General features: G+C 46.1%; 1 protein-coding gene across 9 annotated transcripts in view; it reads left to right on the forward strand.

Moving 5' to 3' along the window:
* Nucleotides 1–889: 889 nt before the first annotated feature.
* The window catches only part of LOC147900650 (hydroxyproline-rich glycoprotein family protein), a 120,937-nt gene continuing 102,141 nt past the window's right edge, over nt 890–19,685 (forward strand). For 7 of the 9 annotated variants that reach the window (XR_015541194.1, XR_015541193.1, XR_015541191.1 and 4 more), the window contains exon 1: nt 891–1,362. Coding sequence is in view for 5 of the 9 variants with exons in the window: in XM_087376184.1 (XP_087232310.1) it covers nt 1,103–1,362 (260 nt within the window). In the remaining 4 variants the exon portion in view is untranslated. Of the gene's footprint in view, nt 1,367–19,685 lie in introns of all 9 variants that reach the window. The other 2 variants (XM_087376183.1, XM_087376186.1) reach the window with 2 other exon arrangements.

Genomic DNA, 19,685 nt, shown 5'->3' on the forward strand with positions numbered 1-19,685 from the left:
AAATAACACAAACAGTTCACAAGAAAGATCGGTAGAATGGTTTGCTAGCATCATACCCAGAGAAGAAGAATGTGGAGTGCTGCTTAGGGACGGTGATCCTGCTTGCAGTGTTGAGCTACACGAGACAAGTGAAGGTAAAAGATCTTTTGAAGAACCAAAGGAAGACACATTTGGAAACTCGAAACTAGGTAAAGAGAGTAGACCAAAGGAGGTGCAGTTTGCCAAAGAGCTTGATTTTTTCAAGCCTGTTACTTTAATGCTTTGCTGTCTGTGTGATAAACAGGGGCGTAAGAGCTAAAAAATGAAGGCAACAATACCAGCATATTTCGTTTACGGAACGCATCATAATAGATAGGAAATAAACCGGAATGCAATGAAGAGAGACATCGCGTGATGGAACTTCCTCAGTCCCCTTGCAGAGCTGCTTGTTCACGGTACATGTTCCTCCCCTCATTGTGATTCGAATCCTTCGAAATTCGCAAACAGGGATGACGACGTTGGAATGAAAGCACCTTCGAGTGAAGGTCCGAAATGAAGAGACATGCAAACCACGCCATGCACAGTGTCACTAACCGAACCAATCATGTCCACGTCTTAGCGCTTCGACGAAATTGCATTTGTACACGTGAGCACATCGAGGACTGCCATGTGGTTGCGTGAGAAATAAGGAACGGCCAAACACTTGGGTGGCCGGCCAGTTGTGTGCTCAAAATTAGAAGGCGTGACAAATAAAAGCAATAAATCAATTTTCTCTTGGAAGTCCTAACCTTGACTAAGAAGTCCTAACTAGAGTAAGACCTGGGATGGCAGGCCAAAAAATAAGAATAATCACAAACTCCCAATACTAAAGCACTCTCGCTAGGAGAGCCACTCCTAATAAAGCCAAATGTTAATGTGCAATGACTTGCGTATTGGATGCCAAAGGTACACTTCCCCTTTACTCAATGCTTAGTTGTGAGATAGATATGTCAGCTGAACATTAGATGTGATAGAACCCTAGCCCCATAGTCCCGGATCACTCCCTTTTCCAAGGTGAAAATTGGAGGCTAAACTGTAAGCAAAGTGTTGTGCGGAAGGATTTGAGGGTGTGTCGGAAGAGGTCATGGCGTTCGGGCTGGGTTCCTCATCTATCTTCTCCACGCCTCAGCAGCAGTTCTCTACGCCTCAGCTGCAGCAACAGTCTGTCCAATCCGGCTTCCTCTTCTCTACGCCCCAGCAACAACAAGCGCAGCAACAGCAACAACACCAGCCACCTCAACAGCAGCAGATCCACCTTCTCACTACAGAGAGAACGCCTGTTTCCTATCACACTAAATGGGCCGACCTTCATCCGGACTCTCAAAAGCTTCTGCTTCAAGTCGAGTCAGTATGCAACCTTTGACTGTGGGCCTGCGGAAACGCTTTTCCTTTGCTTGCCATCTTTTTCTAGTAGGCTTTTATCAATGGATTCTGTTTTATTTCAAGAGCATTCACAGTTAACAGGATTCCTGCCTAGGTTCTGTGTTCAAACTAAGGTCCTTCCGTTCAAATTCATGTCGCATTGTTCGTTTGTGTAACCGTTTTTAGAGGGACTTTAGAACATCAATACTAGTAACTTGATTTGGTCCGGAAACTTGGGGCTCCTGGATTGGCATAGAAAGTGCTAACAAGTAGTGTAACACGGACGTATCGAATATTTAAGGTTCCAAATCTGAGGAATGGCCACAGGAAGCAGTGATCTCGAGACAACTGATTACGGAGCCTTGGTGCAGGGGATTTATGTGGTCCCACAGGGATCAGCATGGAGTTTTACGATGATCAGGCAGAAGGCCTCCACCACTTGGAGGGCAACATCATGGACTAGCTACCCAGTCTTGCTCATATGGGGAGTGGATGATGCAGAGTGGATTGTAGATGCGATGCCATTAGACAGCAGAACCTTGAAGAGCTGGAGAAAGAAGATGAGTGTTTGGACCAGATTTGAAGTATGCCTTCGACACATCTCTGAGCGCTCTTTGAGGGAGCAGGTGGAGCGCATTTTTCAAGAATTGAGCTGCGGCTTACATTGGCTCAGTAACTATCCACATGTCAGCCCCATATGAGGAGAGCACAGGGGAGTGACGTGCAGGAGAGTAGGGGGATTGTTGAGGGAGAAAGAGGTTGCCACATGGGCAGCACAAGGACATCTCATCCTTCTTGCGTTAGATTTAGATTCACCCATCAGGGCAGATTAGACAACCATGGTGTTGGCCATTTCTCGGGCCACACATGGGGCTTATGGAGAGGTGGAGAGCTGCCATATTAAGGCAGGCACAAGGAATTGATGCAGTGCCTGTAAAAAGGCAGCAAACGCGAATGTTTTATAGGCCCCTAGATCTGGTCTTGGCCAAATCTGGTTGGCAGGCAGCAGGCTGTCTGTGGACTGCCACAGACTTGGTTGGCCATCCTGTCCTAGTTGACCAACCTCCTTGGAGGCAGAAGTACACAGTTTCACAGTTCAGTCCAGCACTTTTCATGGTGTTTCTAGGCACTAGCAGATGGCATTTGACACAGTGCAGCAAAGGCACCAGCAAGCAGAGAATATCAGCAGCAGTTAACATCATCAAGGAGGATACTCAGGAGTGTACCGGACTGTACACTGATGTTCAATGCCTTTTTAGCCAAAAAATTTGTCAATGTCTTGGACATATACTCCTCCCCTCGATCTGAATGGAGGGTCTGTAACTTGCAGTCCAGATTGGTTTTTGACCAAGGCAACAAAGTGCTTAAACACAGTGAAGACTTCAGATTTCTAATTTAAAGCAAATACCCATGTAAATCTTGCGAAGTCATCTATAACGGTAACAAAATACAAATGACGTGCAAAAGATGGTGTTTGCATGGGACCATAAACATCACTGTGTACGAGCTGCAATTTTGTGACAGCCCGAAGAGCATCACCCTTGGGAAAGGAAAATCTATGTTTTTTCCCAAGATACAGCCTTCACAGATTTGCTTTGGAGGGGCCTCCAAATGAGGTAAGGCATCAACCATGTCAGATTTCTGCAATAATAAAAGGTTGTCATAATTCACATGCTCAAACCTGGCATGCCATAACTCTGCATTTCATTTTGCATAGTAGAGGTAGACGTAGAAGCAACATAAGCGGAATGTGCTGTATTTTGATAGGCATCAAGCGGGAACATCCTGTGACAAGGTGTGCTTGTCAACTCTGTCACGGACCGTACATTTGTCATCCTCAAAGATGACTTGAAATCCTCTTTGGGTGAAAGAGGAGAGTGAAAGTAGATTCTTCTTCATCCCAAGGACAAACTAAGTGTCGTGAATGCAGAAATTGGAGCCATCCCTTATTGTAAGCATAATCTCTCCAATTCCTTTGACCAGATAAGAAGAATTATTGACACACAAGACTCCTGTATAACAGGTGCATGAGATAACATGTGAAACAAAGATTTGTGTGAAGTAATATGGTGGGATGCACCGCTATCAAAATATCATGTCTTTGCCGTCTCATTCACGTTGGACGCCCAAGCATTGTCTTTGACTTCACTTAATGTTAAGGAGGTTCATAATTCCTCATATCATGCAGACTTTAAAAAATCAGCTTGTGTGTTTTGGAGAACGTGTATCAAGCTTGAAATGAGGCTAGAGTCTGATTTTTGAGCAGGGAGCTTGATGGGGTGCACATGATTGAAGGGAAATCAATGAAAGAATATGTCACTAGAATTCAAGACTTGTGCAAGCAACGCTTGAATATTGATGACGTTATTCCATATGTTTCCAATACCTTGAACTCTTTACCGGAGTCATATCTTTCTTTTCATACGTCCCTGAATCTCTCAATGAGGGCAAATTTGAATCCTCTTACTTTTCAAGAGTTGGTAGCACTCGTACTGCATGAGATGGTTCTTCTAGTGCTTCTAGACATGTAGGTGCGAAGGATAAAAAGGATGCCGCAAACCCTTTTAAGAAAGGTAGATGCCATTATTGTAAAGAAGCCGGGTCATCACATCATTGAGTGCCCAAAGAGGCATGCAAAGGAAAGGAAAAAGTAATATGGTATGGTTATTTCATGTCCAGCCCATTATACAGGCATAGATGATACTTCAGCCAATTATGTTGAGCATAAATGGGCATTTTTAACATGTAGTTGTGATGCCTCATGCACACCTCCTCTTGTGTTTAGGAGTAACACTTGCAGGTGCTTGCGCTTGCGGTTGCTGAACTGGAGCAGCTTGTTGTTGTCCTTGTTGCCCACGATCTCACCCCCCCTCCCACCCCCCGTTGTGGAGGAGCAATTGGCACTTGTTCAGGAGCATCAGGACGGGCTTCAGCACTTGTGATGTAGTCGCATTAGCTCTTGGCAACCAAAAGATTACAAATCATAAAGCTTGAAAGAGGATAGTTGGTGCCATCCAACCGATCCTCTTGGGCAAGTATCTGAAAGAGATCAGATGCTCTACTCAAGCAAGAAGCTAATACTGTGGGCTCGAGGATGCACCTCAAAAATTCCTTGTTGGGATATGTACTGCAGTCTCGGAATTCTTTGCTTAAAACTCACCCAATGCTTGGCTCAACTAGGCAGAAACCAATGGGATAAACCCAACGGTATTTCTGATTGTACCTGGAAAGCAAACCCTAGTGGCACGAGGGCCAACAAATGCAAGCTAAGGAGAAGGGAAAAAAACTCCAAACCCAGGCAATAACAAACCGAAATCTCAGCAGGTCTATCCCTAAAGAAATGGGCAGTGAAATGCTTTCTAAAAGAGCTGAAACAAGGACTGAAAATTGTTCTCCATGCAGTAGAAGCTCCCCCCTCAGTCAATACTTGACTGAACTAGCACCAAAATGCTGATTTTTATGACTTTTTTGCATAAATCAGCAAGTGCCACCAAATGGACTGAAAATGCAGGCTGTACTTTGGCAAAACTGCCTGGAAGAGGTCCGAAACAGCAAGTACAAGGATTCAGAAGCTCCAAAACAGTCCCCAAACTCATGGTACAGCCTCCAAACAGCAAAACAGTTCCGAAAAACATCTCGAAATGAGTAATCAGCCCTCCAAATGTGGGAAAACCCACAAAAAGCAGGTCGCCCTGAAACCGGCCTTCAGACCAACAAAAAGGGCAGTGATTGATAAACAACCAACAAGATCTCTCACATCGCATAACTCAGCAATTACACAATTCACAAAATGGGAGCTAGAGTGCTCCTGTATCAATGTAAAAACACAGAGTGGTCTCAAACACTGGCGCTCCTTTCAGAATCTATTCACTCAAAGCATACAATTCCACTTGCAACTTCCTTTGACCACCCAAAAGCATCCTTCTTTAAGAGGTCAGTAAGAGGAGCTGCTTGCTTGGCAAATTTGCGAATAAAGTGCCTGTAGAAGGAAGCAAGACCTAAAAATCCTCTCAATTGGGTGGGATTTTGTGGCTGTGGCCAATCTTTGATGCATTTCACCTTTGCATGATCCACCCGAATGCCACGTCTACTCATAATATGCCCTAGTACGCAACCCCCTCTGCCATAAAAGTGCATTTGCTGGCTTTTGCATAAAGCTGATGCATCCTCGAAATTTCCAGCACTTGCTTCACATGCTCAATGTGCCCTTGTCTATCCTTGTTGTAAATGAGGATCTCATCAAAGAAAACCAGCACGCATATGAAAAGAAGTGGCTGCAATATCTCGTTCATCAGTGCTTGGAAGGTGGCCGGTGCATTAGTCAATCCAAAAGGCATCACCTTGAATCCATACAAGCCTTGTTCTGTGCGGAAGGCCGTCTTGTGCTCATCTCCTTCTTTCACCCTGATTTAATGGTAACTAGACCTTAAATCTTTCTTCGTGAAAAACTGAGCATCCTTTAGTTCATCCAATAGGTCATCTATCCTGGGGATTGGAAACCTGCTCTTGATAGTGGCCTTATTTAGATCCCTGTAATCAATGCACATGCGGTATGATCCATCCTTCTTCTTCACCAGAAGCATCAGAGAGGCAAAAGGAGAAGTGCTATGAGAGATGAAGTTCTTCTCAAGCAATTTTCGCACCTGTACCGCCACTTCCTCCCGCTCAACCTTAGAGAGACGGTGCCAAGAGATCCCAGCAAATTCATAATCCTTAGAGAGCTTGATCCTTGCATCTTGGCAACAAAATTTACTGACCAAATGTTGTCCATTTGCCACCTCTACTCTCACCCATGATCTATCGCAGTACCAATCAGTCCCACCTTCTGTAAGGTCTTAGAATTGATGAAACTATGAGTGCTACCGCTGTCCACAAGCATGTGAATAGTCCTGCCATTAATTTGTCCTTTCAATCTGATAGTTTAAGCACTTTTGGCACCCATCAAGGCATGAGAAGAGATAGCATAAATTGTTTGCAGCGCATTCCAATAGATCTCCTCCTTGTCCACAGGAGCATTTCCATTTGCATCCTCTCGTGCAAGAAAAGGCATAGCAACCTTATGCTCCACATGAAAGACTTTAGGCCAACGGCCTTGCATGTTACATGTGGGCTGAGTGTCATCGGATTATATACCATGCATATTATGTTCATTAGTACCACCGGGATCAAAGGGGATCAAAGGGGAAAGCAGCTCCATTCGTGGCTTCAACATCTGGAGCTTCTTCCATGACCTGTGCATCCTCTGAATCATCATGAGTGGCATCCAAAGTCTCAGAAGCATCCATTAAATCCTCATCATCCGATATCTCAATAATCATGCTGAGTTTTGCAGTACCACTGTCACGCATTTTGCAAACTTCCCGATGCTCAGGAGTCCACTTCTCACCATAAGTTTGCCCTCTTTCTGCTGTCCATAATAGCCTTGCTGTGTTGTTTAAATTCTGATTTTTCATTTCCAACACTTGACTTGGCTCCTGGCTTAGCATCAAATGATCTGTATGGCTTAGCATATGGCATCTTGCTGCTGTAACTATGGGAAACCTCGGAAATGGTGCTGCTGCTGATTTTTTTTCATTCCAATCAGTCACCTTAGGCTTCTTATCAGCCTCATTTGCATTCCCACATGTGTTGCCCTCTGTCATCTTATACTTGTTGGCATATTTGGGCTCAAGTACCTTTGCCAATTGCGCTGCATGCTCAATTGTTTGATGGTTATGTGCCTTCACATTTGCAACGAGAGAGGGACTCAATCCTTGGATGAAACGCAGCAACTTCCCTCTCTCAGATACGTCCTGTACAAACAAGGAAAGTCTCGAAAAACGCTGCGAGTACTCTTGGACAGTATCGGTTTGCAATAATGCATAGAATTCAGCCAGATATTGCTCCAGTATGAGGGGGGATACAAATGTGGTGATCATCAACTCCTTGAACTCTTGAGGCGAGTTCCCTCATATACCGCCATCAAGTATGTGCATAGTCCTGCATGTGCATACCCGCAAAGATTATGCGATCCTCATCTTGCTTTGGGTAGAAGCATAAATAATCTTCCAACTTCGAAAGCCACTCCTCCAGCGTGTCTCCTTTGAACTTATGCACTGTGAGTTTGTCCTTGATATCCTTGGCTGCATAATTCTTGTGTGTGTAACCTCTAGAAGTGCGGGCATCATCACGCTTGAGGTTCACATAATCGGAGATGTGAGAGTTGCTTCCGTTGATGGAGCGGCTGAGCCGTTGATGGATTCGTAGAAGGAGGCGTTGAGGAGCAGTGCGTTGCAGCCCGCAATCCTCATGGGATTCGCAGTTGATTGCGAAGCTGGTCGTAGACATTGTATTGCTTCGTCTTGCAGTTGGTCTTCATTATACTTGCTAGGCGCTAAATTGCTTCTGCTTGCATGGAGTCCGTCCGGTAGACAGCACTGAGAATGAGAAGCACAATGGCCATTGGAAGGAGCTCTGATACCAATGTAGAAAAGGGGGTAGGGGCAGATTTGGAGAAAGGGGATAGACTAGTAGAAGGGGGGGAGAGATAGGGGAAGAAGGGAGGAGAAGGGCTAGGAGAGAGAGAATGAGGTAGGAAAGAGAGAGGGAGAGAATGAGAGGGAGTAGGGAAGAGAGAGAGTGAGAGAGCGTAGACAAGACGGAGGGAGGGAGAGTAGATAGGATTAGATGTCACATCAAAAAGTACATAGTAGGGGGTGGATGGGGATTTATATAGTCCCTCCACATTTTCCACCTAAAGGACTTCTAAACTTGGCCCTTTTTCTTCTTCATCACAGACCTCTAAATATCTGAGTCTGTTTGTACCAAAGCAATGGAGGTACTATCCCCCTCTTGAGCATCAGGCAATGCTCCAGACCTACGCTGTGCTGAGCCTGAAGGAGCCACATCCAAAGTTGGCTTAAGCTGAAAAGCTTCTAGGTGAAGTTGCAACAATTGTGGTGTATACGCCGGATCATCTCTTCTAGCCCCTTTGCATGAATGGTGAATAATTCCTAAACTTCACGAGATAGCGATGGGAAACTATACCTATAGAAAGATTTGAGAAGACACACGTGAAAGGATTATGAATCCTCTAAAAATCTGGTAGCCTCAATCTGCAAGCTACATTACTGATCTTGTGTAAAACTTGAAAAGGCCTATAGTATCTCATACTCAACTTGGGGAACAACTAGTCTTTGCCACTTCTATTTTTAAGCCTTGTCTTTTCAAAACGAAAAAGAACCTAATTACCCTCTGCAAACTCTAGTGCGCAGCGGTGACAATCAGCTGCTTTTGCTTTGCGTGAGTCTTACTTGACTTTTTGATATGCTTGTCAGAAAGAGAAGCGTGAGAGAGCAAGAGAGCTGAACGTCAGTTTGCAATAGATGAAGTGATTGAATACAAGAAGAGGGAAAGGTTTTGTCTAAGTGACAAAACCTTATCCTTCACTAACCGTAGTTAGTGAACTAACTGTGGTTAGGGGGAAAAACCTCACATGCCCCTAACCTACTTATTACATTACATTGGTCACTGCTAGAATATAATAATAATTCTAACACCCCCACGCAGTGCCAATGTCATGTACAAGGAAGTGATCAATCACCAAAAGGAGATAAGTTCAGGGCACTGCGAAATGCCTCAAACTTTTCACGTGGAAGTGCTTTGGTGAAGATGTCTGCAACATTGTCATGTGTTGACACATAGATCATACTGATCTCTCCTGCATGCAACTTCTTTCTGACACAGTGATAGTGAACCTCAATGTCCTTCGTGCGAGCATGAAACACAGGATTCTTTGCCACTGCTATAGCACTCTGACTATCAGTGAGAATCCGAGAAGGACCCTCCAATGAAAGATGAAGATCGGCAAACAAACGACGCAGCCAAACACATTCAACTGTTGCTGTGAAAGCTGCCCTGTACTCAGCTTCACATGAGGAGGTAGCCACTGTAGATTGCTTCTTGCTCAACCAAGAAATGCAAGCATGTCCTAGAAAGAAACAATTCCCACTGGTGGACTGCCTAGTATCATAGTCTCCAGCCCAATTTGAGTCACTGTAAGCATGCACCTGCAAGTCACCCACCCTGGGAAACATCAAGCCAAAAGACTTTGTATCTTGTAAGTAATGGAAGATGCGTTTTACAGCCTGCCAATGCATAATCTTTGGGCTGTGCATATACTTGCTCACCTGAGAAACTGAAAACTGAATATCAGGTCGTGTATTGCAGAGATAAATGAGACATCCAACAGCCTGGCTATAGAGTGTGACATCAATTGATTCACTTGCATCATGCATTGTAAGCTTCAGCCCCGGCTCCATGGGAGTGGACATAGGCTTGCAATCATGCATGTTGAATCTGTCCAAGAGTTTTTGAACATACTTGGACTGAGACATAACAATGCCACGTTTCTCTTGAATAAACTGGATCCCCAAAAAGAAATGTAACAAGCCCAAGTCTGACATATCAAATGTAGCTTTCAATCGGACTTTGAAATTTGCAATTACTTCCTCATTTGATCCGGTGAGCAGCATGTCATCTACATAAAGAATGATGACCAAAATATCCCCCCCATCCTTCTTGATGTAGAGGGTGCTCTGAGTTGGACTATTGTGCAGTGCTTTGCTGGTTAGAAAGGCATCAATTTTGGCATACCATGCACGTGGGGCTTGTTTCATCCCATACAAAGCTTTATTCAGCTTGCATACCTGATGTGCATTTCTTGAAATTTCAAAGCCTGGAGGTTGTTTGACATAAACCTCTTCCAACAAGTCTCCATTAAGGAAAGCTGTTTTAATGTCCAACTGATGAACATTCCATTCAAAATTTGCAGCCATTGCTATAACTGACCTGATGGTGGTCATCCTGGATGTAGGAGCAAAAGTCTCCTCATAATTTTGTTAGAAACTCACTGTGCCCACCTGTGAGCCCCCGATTTGAGGGGACAAGGGGCAGTGAGAGGTAGGAGGGCTGGGGAAAGAGAGAGACTCAGGCCGGCATCATAGGCAACCAGCACACGGGCTGGTTGCTGCCTGCAACAGCAGGAATATAAGGGGCCTTAGGCCTCACTTGGAGGCTTCTGCAGCTGCGCAGACTGGCTGCACAGGGCACCCTTAAATAGGGGCCTGTGGCAGGCCAAGTCGGCCCAACCAGGGCCACTGACCAGGGCCAACCCTGGTCAGTTTTCTAGGGCCCACCTGGTCGGCCACCAAACAGGGTACTGACCCTGCTGGTCGGTCAACTCAAGGGGCCTGGGCAGTGCCTATAAAAGGCCCACTCCTTCATTGTTTCCAGCATCCAGTGCAAGACTGAAAGCCTCCTTCCAAGGCTGTGCTGTGCACTCAGTTCTGGAGCAGTTTGTGTGAGAGAGAGTCCTTCAGTATTCTCCAGCACTTTGCTGTATTTTGTATTGCTCCTTGTGAGCTGTTTTTTTCTGCCCACCATCCGGTGGATGAATATACTCTCTCTCTCTCCGTCCAAGTTATTTGTGAGTGAGTGTTTGTTGCATCTGTGATCATCTATCTGAGTTGAGTGTGTGTAAGAGTTGGAGAGATCTTGGGTGGAGGTTTGAGTGATTCATTCCCTCCTATTCTCTAACATGGTATCAGAGCCATAGGCTCTCAACTCTTCTTCATCAAAGCACTCTCTGAAGGAAGGAGTCCCTTGGCAGAAAGGCGATTCTGTTTTCAGCTCTGGCTCGCACGGGAGGTCAGTACATCTTTTTTGCTTGAGTTTTTCAGTTTGCTATTCACCGAGATGGATGAGTGTTCAGAAGCCTCTACACCCACTGCTCGTCCTTCCTCCTCCTCCAGTCATCTTCCTTCTTCATTTATTCCCAATTTTGGTGAAGCTGGAAAGCTCGATGGGATGAACTATCCAATCTGGAAATTCAAGATCCGAAGCCATCTGTTGGCACGGAAGCTGTGGAAGATAGTGATTGGGACCGAGGAGGAGCCGGAGGACATTGTGGACAAAAGAGGTGAAGTTTTAGTTGAAGCAGATGTGGATGAACTCAGTGCATGGGAGGAGAGGGATGCTCAAGCCTTAGCAATGCTTATTGGCACGACGGCAGATGCTGTGATTCCTCATATTTAGTTGGCAGAGACGTCTTCAGAGGCGTGGGCCATACTGAAGGAGCTGTATGAAACCGATAATACAGCCCGTATCATTACTCTTCAGCATCAGCTTTATAATCTTGATATGAATGAAAGTGATAGTGTGCATGACCATCGGACAAAGGTGAAAGTCGTGCGGGACGAGCTCGCAGCGGTTGGTCAAAAGGTGGATTCGAGTCAATTGGCGTTGCTCACACTCCACAAGTTGCCACGGAGTTTCAAAAGTTTTGTGACTACGGTCACTGCGGGTCAACGGACTAAGCCAATCACCTTTGAGGAGCTTGGCCCACTCCTGCTTCAGGAGGAGGCTCGAGAGAAACTCTTTATGCAAACCGACGAGAAGGCATTAGCGGCGAAAGACAAGCCTGGAAAAGGCAAGCCAAAGGAGTTCAAGAAGTCAGAGGACGCTGACCGAAAGAAGAAAATGAAGTGCTATTACTGTGAAAAGCTTGGCCACTCCGCGAAAGAATGCCGAAAGAAGAAGGCAGATCATAAGCGGAAGAGAGAAGCTAGGAACAAAGAAGAGCCTAAGAATGATTCTGCCAATATGACGACTGGACAGTTGTTTTTAATCAGTGAACATTGTTCAGCATATGCAGTCAGTGAAGGTAAAGAGGGTTGGTATGTTGACAGCGGTGCTTCCAAGCACATGTCCAACAGAAGGACTTGGTTCAAAACCATGGAAAGTACTGTTGGAAAGGTCACCTCCCCATCTGTAAGCCCCCATATGAGGAGAGCATGGGGGAGGGAGACCTAGGGCAGTACCCAACAGAAAAAAAGAGAGAGGGGGCTGCCACATGGGCAGCACCTCACAAGAGAAGATAGTCTGGGACAGATTGCGATGGATCTAGACAGGAGGCGCACTGTCTGCAGTAGGTTTTGGGGGGGGGCTGGACCCTGTATTTATAGGGCATCTGCCCTTGAAAGGTGGGCCAAGGGCCCTTGTAATGAGTGCCCCAAAAGGGCAGCCCACAGTCCCATAAATAGGGAGCTGTGGGTCGGTTTTGGTCGGCCAGGGGTAGGTGGCTGAACCGACCAGCAGTCGGCCCTTTCTAGGGCTGCTGGGTCGGTTGGCTGGCCAGGCCCTTGAGGGCTATATAAGGGGGCCATTCAGGCCTCATTTCACATCATCTGGAGCAGCAATTCCACCAGCAGAAGGAGCAGCAGCAGGGCTATCTTGGGGCCTACAGTCAGGAGGAGAAAGAAGTACCTTGTGCTGCAGACTTAGCTAACAGGAAGCTGCCCACCTAGACTGGTTTCCAGACAGCAAGGTGGAGAAGATCATTCTAGACGGAAAGTCTACTCACGCTCGAGGTGGAGCATGCGGACTCTAGTCTAGAGATAGCCAGCAGATAGGAGAAGGACTTTGTGGTAAGATCAGAGGACCACACCATTAGTGGGACTCTGGATCTGTCTCTCTTGTATTGTGTCCATAGTTGTGGACGGAAATATATATTTTGGTGGTTTCTCTATCTGATTGATTCATTGTCTATTAATGAGTCTGCACACCTATTGAATGCACATAAGTAAAGAAGTTTGTGATTCCACCCCCACACCGCACACTGTGTGAGCTCCTGGGCATTATTTCCGCTGCGTGTACCCTCTGTTGGGTTATTTTCTAACAAGTACACACCCGGGTTCCAAAGTTTCTGTGGGGGATAGCCGGACATGTCCTGTGAAGGGCATTGGTAGCATTTCTTTCATTACGACCGCAGGTGAGGAGAAGGATATCTCTGGAGTACTTTATGTACCCAACCTTTGCAAGAACTTACTGTTTGCAAGTCAGATGGACAAAAACAACATGGCAGTTCTCTTTCAAGATGGCAAGGTCACCGTGACATCCAAAGCCAATGGATAGATGGTGGCTCAAGGAGTTGAAGAGAACGGACTGCACCGCGTGAGTGCAATGTTGGTTCATGAAGACAACGGAAAGTCCAAACTTTGGCATGAGCGCTTCGGACATGTCAGCTATGGAATCTTGGCTGAAATGTCAAAGTCGAAGATGGTGGATGGACTTCCACCAATTACAGGCAAGGATGATGTCTGTAGGGCTTGTCTTGAAGGCAAGCAGCACAGGGATAAGTTCCCACAAGAGGCCTCGTTTCGGGCCAGCAAACCACTTGAGTTGGTTCATGCCGACATTTGTGGCCCAATGTCTACAACATCGTGGGCAGGATCCAAGTACTCACTTCTCTTTGTGGATGATTTCAATAGAATGCCCTGGGTATATTGTTTGGCTAAAAAGTCACAGGCTTTCGAGAAGTTCAAGGATTGGAAGGCCAGAGTTGAAAAGGAGACAGGGGAGGATGTCAAGACGTTCCGCACAGACAGGGGGGGAGAATTCACCTCAAATGAGTTCAACACATTTTGTCGCAAGCATGGGATCAAGCGACAACTCACCACAGCACATACTTCTCAGCAAAACGGGGTAGCCGAGAGGAAGCATAGAACCACCACAGAGACATGGCTTGCTATGCTCAGAGGGAGGAACCTTTCTAAAGCCTATTGGAGTGAAGCTATCAATACAGCCATACACATTTTCAACAGGATCAAGACGAAGGCCATCAAGGACAAGACTCCATATGAGGCATTTTATGGTAAGAAGCCCTCTATCACTCATCTTCGCATTTTTGGTTCTAACGCATGGGTGCATGTGCACAAGGAAGACAGGACCAAGCTTGATTCCCGGAGCAGAAAATGTATCTTTGTTGGGTATAGCGAAGAATCCAAGGCCTATCGACTCTTCGACCGAAGAATCCAAGGCCTATCGACTCTTCGACCCAGTAAAGAAGCAGATCCTTATCAGTCGGGATGTTGTCTTTGAGGAAAAGGAACCTGAACCCGAGGAGGAGCCTCAGATTGAGGAGGAGGAGATTGTTCAACCCCTGAACCCACCCCGCCCCAGGTTGACCATCCAAAAGGTAGCGAAATCAAAAGCTGATGTTCCACAAGATACTGAGGAAGAGCAAGATGTTCCAGAAGCAGTTCCAATTCCTCCTCCCATTGAGAAGTAGAAAAGGTTGCCCCAATGGTACCTAAGAACATTGGAAGAATCTCGGGTCACCGAATTACTTGAGAGTAGCAGTTTCGGATTGCATTGGTCCCAACGTCTTCAAAAGACCCCATCCGTGAATTTTGCGTTGGTGGCTTAGCTTGACGAGCCAAGGACCTTCGAGGAGGCGAAGGACAATCCAGAATGGCAGGCTGCCATGCAGGCAGAGATGGATGCTATCCTGAAGAACAATACTTGGGACTTAGTGGCTAGGCCCCCGCGATGGAAAGTCATTGGCACTAAGTGGGTATACAAACTTAAATACAAATCAGACGGCAGCTTGGATAAGTATAAAGCAAGGTTAGTGGTCAAAGGTTTTGCTCAAACTGAAGGCATGGATTTTGATGAAACTTTTGCTCCCATAGCTCGCATGGTTACTATCCGGACAGTGATTGCCCTTGCTGCCCAATTCCAGTGGCCTATTTTTCAAATGGACGTGAAGTCCGCATTCCTTAATGGAATCTGGAGGAGGAGGTATACGTGGAGCAGCCACCAGGCTTTCAAGATCTAGGGTCCCCATTAAAGGTCTGCAGGTTGAAAAAGGCGTTATACGGGCTGAAACAGGCCCCCAGAGCTTGGTACCAAAGGATTGATGTTTTCTTTCAGAAGATAGGGCTAAGTCGGAGTCCTTCTGAGGCAAACCTTTACTTGTTCATTGAGAAGGGATTGCGACTAGTACTCATCCTCTATGTTGATGATCTTATCTTGACAGGTGACCATGTCAAGAAGATTTCACAGGTCAAGGAGCTACTCATGTCTGAGTTTGAGATGACTGACCTTGGGTTATTACACTACTTCCTTGGGATAGAAGTAAAGCAAGTGACCATGTCAAGAAGATTTCACAGGTCAAGGAGCTACTCATGTCTGAGTTTGAGATGACTGACCTTGGGTTATTACACTACTTCCTTGGGATAGAAGTAAAGCAGGCCAAAGACAGGATCTTCATTTCATAGGAGAAATATTGCAGAGAACTTCTGAAGAGATTTCAGATGGAGGATTGCAGGACAGCAGTAACTCCCATGGAGGTCGGGCTCAAGCTAAGTGTTCACGACACATCTCAGCCGGTGGATACTCCTTTGTACCGACGATTGGTAGGAAGCTTGCTTTACCTTACCAATACTTGACCTGATATTTGTTATGCAGTTGGGCTATTATGCCAGTTCTCTGCTTCTCCCAGGAAGAGTCATTGGGATGCAGGTTTACGGGTGCTGAGGTATATAAAGGGTACTTGCACCTACGGGATCACCTACACCAAAGGCATCGAACTAGGCGGGTTCTGTGACAGTGATTGGGCGGATGATGCTGACACCAGAAGATCGATAATAGGGTATTGTTTTTTACTTGCATCTGGTGCCATCTCTTGGCTGAGTAAGAAACAACCCACAGTGGCCCTTTCATCTACAGAGGCAGAGTATAGAGCCGCGTGTACAGCAGCCTGTGAGACACTGTGGTTGAGGTGGATTCTGGAGGACATGGACGTATGTCAAGAGGACTCAACAGTGCTGATGTGCGACAATCAGAGTTGCATAGCCATTGCCAAGAATCCAGTGTACCATGTGTGGACCAAGCACATCGAAGTTCATTACCACTTTGTCCGAGAGCTCATCATCGACGACGTGATCGAGCTCATGTACTGCCCGACTGCCGATAACTTGTCCGACCTCTTCACGAAGGCACTCCCTCGAGAACAGATGGAGCACCTCATCAAACGAATGGGGATCGGCCCACAGTTGTGACATTGAGGGGGGGTGTTAGAAACTCACTGTGCCCACTTTTGAGCCCCCGATTTGAGGGGACAAGGGGCAGTGAGAGGTAGGAGGGCTGGGGAAAGAGAGACTCAGGCTGGCATCATAGGCAACCAGCACACGGGCTGGTTGCTGCCTGCAACAGCAGGAATATAAGGGGCCTTAGGCCTCACTTGGAGGCTTCTGCAGCTGCGCAGACTGGCTGCACAGGGCACCCTTAAATAGGGCCCTGTGGCAGGCCAAGTGGGCCCAAACAGGGCCACCGACCAGGGCCAACCCTGGTCGGTTTTCTAGGGCCCACCTAGCTGGCCACCAGACAGGGTACGGACCCTGCTGGTCGGTCAACTCAAGGGGCCTGGGCAGTGCCTATAAAAGGCCCACTCCTTCATTGTTTCCAGCATCCAGTGCAAGACTGAAAGCCTCCTTCCAAGGCTGTGCTGTGCACTCAGTTCTGGAGCAGTTTGTGAGAGAGAGAGAGTCCTTCAGTATTCTCCAGCACTTTGCTGTATTTTGTATTGCTCCCTGTGAGCTGTTTTTTTCTGCCCACTATCCGGTGGATGAATATACTCTCTCTCTCTCTCTCTCTCCGTCCAAGTTATTTGTGAGTGAGTGTTTGTTGTATCTGTGATCATCTATCTGAGTTGAGTGTGTGTGAGAGTTGGAGAGATCTTGGGTGGAGGTTTGAGTGATTCATTCCCTCCTATTCTCTAACAAATTTATGCCCTTTTTCTGAGCATATCCTTTTGCAACCAGCCTTGCCTTGTACCGATCAATGGACCCATCTGGCTTTCGTTTGACTTTGAAAATCCGGTGGCAAATCCAGGACATGAATGGACTGCAATTCATCGTGCATGGAATTCATCCAATGCACATTATCCTTTGCTTCTTCAAATGTCTGAGGCTCCTCCTCATCAAGAAGAGTACTTGCATAAGCTGATTCAACTGAAAGAGCCCCCCCCCATGTGCCTTACTGCACTACGAGTCCTACTAGGCAATGGAGCTTCAAGCTTACTCTCCGTGAGAGTCTGAAGCAACCAATGCAGGACTGTTTTGGCTGCGTGTATCTCTTGAATTTCTTGCTTGACAACTTCATCCACACCCTGAGGTTGTACTAATTCAGATGGGGGATGAATCTGTATATGTGGATCTGGTGGAGGTTGTTGTAAATTCTAAGTTTCAGCGGGGGAACCAAATGCTATAGGAAGCATCACATCATCTGAAGAGGCTGGAATCTGAAATTCAGCATGTGTATGTACAAATTTTCAGAGAATATAACATCTCTACTAACAAAAATCTTGCATGTAGCAGGATTGTAGAGACGATAGCCTTTGCTTTGTGAACTATATCCCACAAAAATGCATTTGAGTGCCTTATTTGACAGCTTGTGTCTGAACTCCACAGGCACGTGGGCATATGTAACACAACCAAAAACTCTGAAATGGTCCATTGGAGGCTTTCTCCCATGCCATGTCTCATAGGGAGTGATTGTCTTCAAAGCCTTTGTAGGAGCCCGATTTAAAATATAGTTGGCACACATGAGGCCTTCTAGCCAAAACCTGTGAGGCAACTTCTTACTTGTGGCATGCATCTGTCCATTTCCATGGTGGTGCGATTCTTCCGCTCCGCTTTGCCATTTTGTTGAGGTGTAAGCCTCACTGTAAGCTGATGCATGATACCTTTTTCTTTCAAAAAAGTCTCAAATTCATGAGACATATACTCCCCCCCTCGATCTGTTTGAAGTGTCTGCACCTTGAGTCCTGTCTCATATTCTCAACCATAGCCACAAAGTGTTTGAAATGCATAAATACTTCTGATTTTGCCTTGAGACCATAGACCCAAGCGTAGTTGGTAAAGTCATCTATGAATGTAACAAAATAGAGATAACCTCCAAAAGCAGGTGTCCTCATGGGACTGTAGACATCACTGTGAATAACCTGTAATTTTCGTGTAGCTTTCACTGCACCATCCTTTTTGAAGGGAAGTCTATGCATTTTGCCAAGAATGCAGGCTTCACATGCATGAGGAGGAGGGGACTCCAAAGGAGGCAATGCATCAACCATATCATGCCTTTGAAGTGTCATTAAGCTGCCATAGCTCATGTGCCCATACTTGGCATGCCATACTCCGCATTCTGCATCGCAGTAGTGGGAGTGCTAACTGATAAAGCAAGATGGGATCTTTTTTCATATAGATCAAGCTGAAAAAGACCCCGATACAAAGTGCCAGATAACATCAAACCATAGTCATTTTCTTTGTCTTTGACTGCACACTTGTCATCATAAAAAACAACCTGAAATCCTCCTTTTTTGAGTGAGGACACTGAAAGCAAATTTTTCTTTATCCTTGGCACATAGAGTACATCTAAAATTCTGAAATCTGTGCCATCAGTGGATGTGAGAATAATTGTTGGGATATCTCAAGGTGTATGCCTCAGGCACACCTTGGTTTCTATGTGTGAGTGCTAGAGGCACAGTTAGGTGCCCATAAGCACAGTTAGGTGGTGGTAGAAGCCACATAGGATGATTGAGGGAATCTAGGAGCAGATTGAGGAGATGATTGTGGAGCTCTGAAGTCATCAGTGATGTCAGTGAGCATGTAAGAGGTGCCTACATAAGGACCTCACTCTTCTTCATTCTATATGCAAGTATTCTGAGTTTGTGTTCACTCTATGCTTTCCTTTCAGTTTACCAACATGGTATCAGAGCCCTTTGATCCCCCCTTGATCCCATTTCTGCCACATCATCATCTTCTTCTCCATCTTCTTCTTCCCAAATCTTGCTAAAGCCTGTTCTCCTCCGTTTCTCTGCCATTCTCCAAGCCCTTCCTGCTGGAGATACATCTTGAAGGGGCGAACCTTTGGCTGCAAGGAATTAAAGTATCTTCGTCGCTGCAAGTCGCCATTTCGCGCATATCATCGAACCTGTCTTCCACGATTTCTCTGAGACTGCTCCATGTTTCTCTAATTCCTTTCCGAGGGAGCTTCTCCATACCTTGAGCTATCCTGTGCTGAAATCTGAGCAGCAATGGCTGCATATTGAAGGCGAAAACAGAGAAGAACCAGTCGAAATTGAAGAAGCAAGCTATGGCGATCTGACGCGGATTTTTGCCCCTCCTTCTCAGTGGACCTCCTATGGTATATGAGCTTTCTTTTGCCTCAGAAAGCGCATACTTGGCATGCCATAACTCCGCATTCCGCTGCCATAGCTCATGTGCCCATACTTGGCATGCCATAACTCCGCATTCTGCATCGCAGCAGTGGGAGTGCTAACTGATAAAGCAAGATGGGATCTTTTTTCAGGGATATCTTAAGGTGTATGCCTCAGGCACACCTTGGTTTCTATGTGTGAGTGCTAGAGGCACAGTTAGGTGCCCATAAGCACAGTTAGGTGGTGGTAGAAGCCACATAGGATGATT

This window comes from Dipteris shenzhenensis, chromosome 6, assembly GCF_047967505.1.
Source record: "Dipteris shenzhenensis isolate YYH24624 ecotype China chromosome 6, Dip_SZ_1.0, whole genome shotgun sequence".
Lineage (NCBI taxonomy): Eukaryota > Viridiplantae > Streptophyta > Polypodiopsida > Gleicheniales > Dipteridaceae > Dipteris > Dipteris shenzhenensis.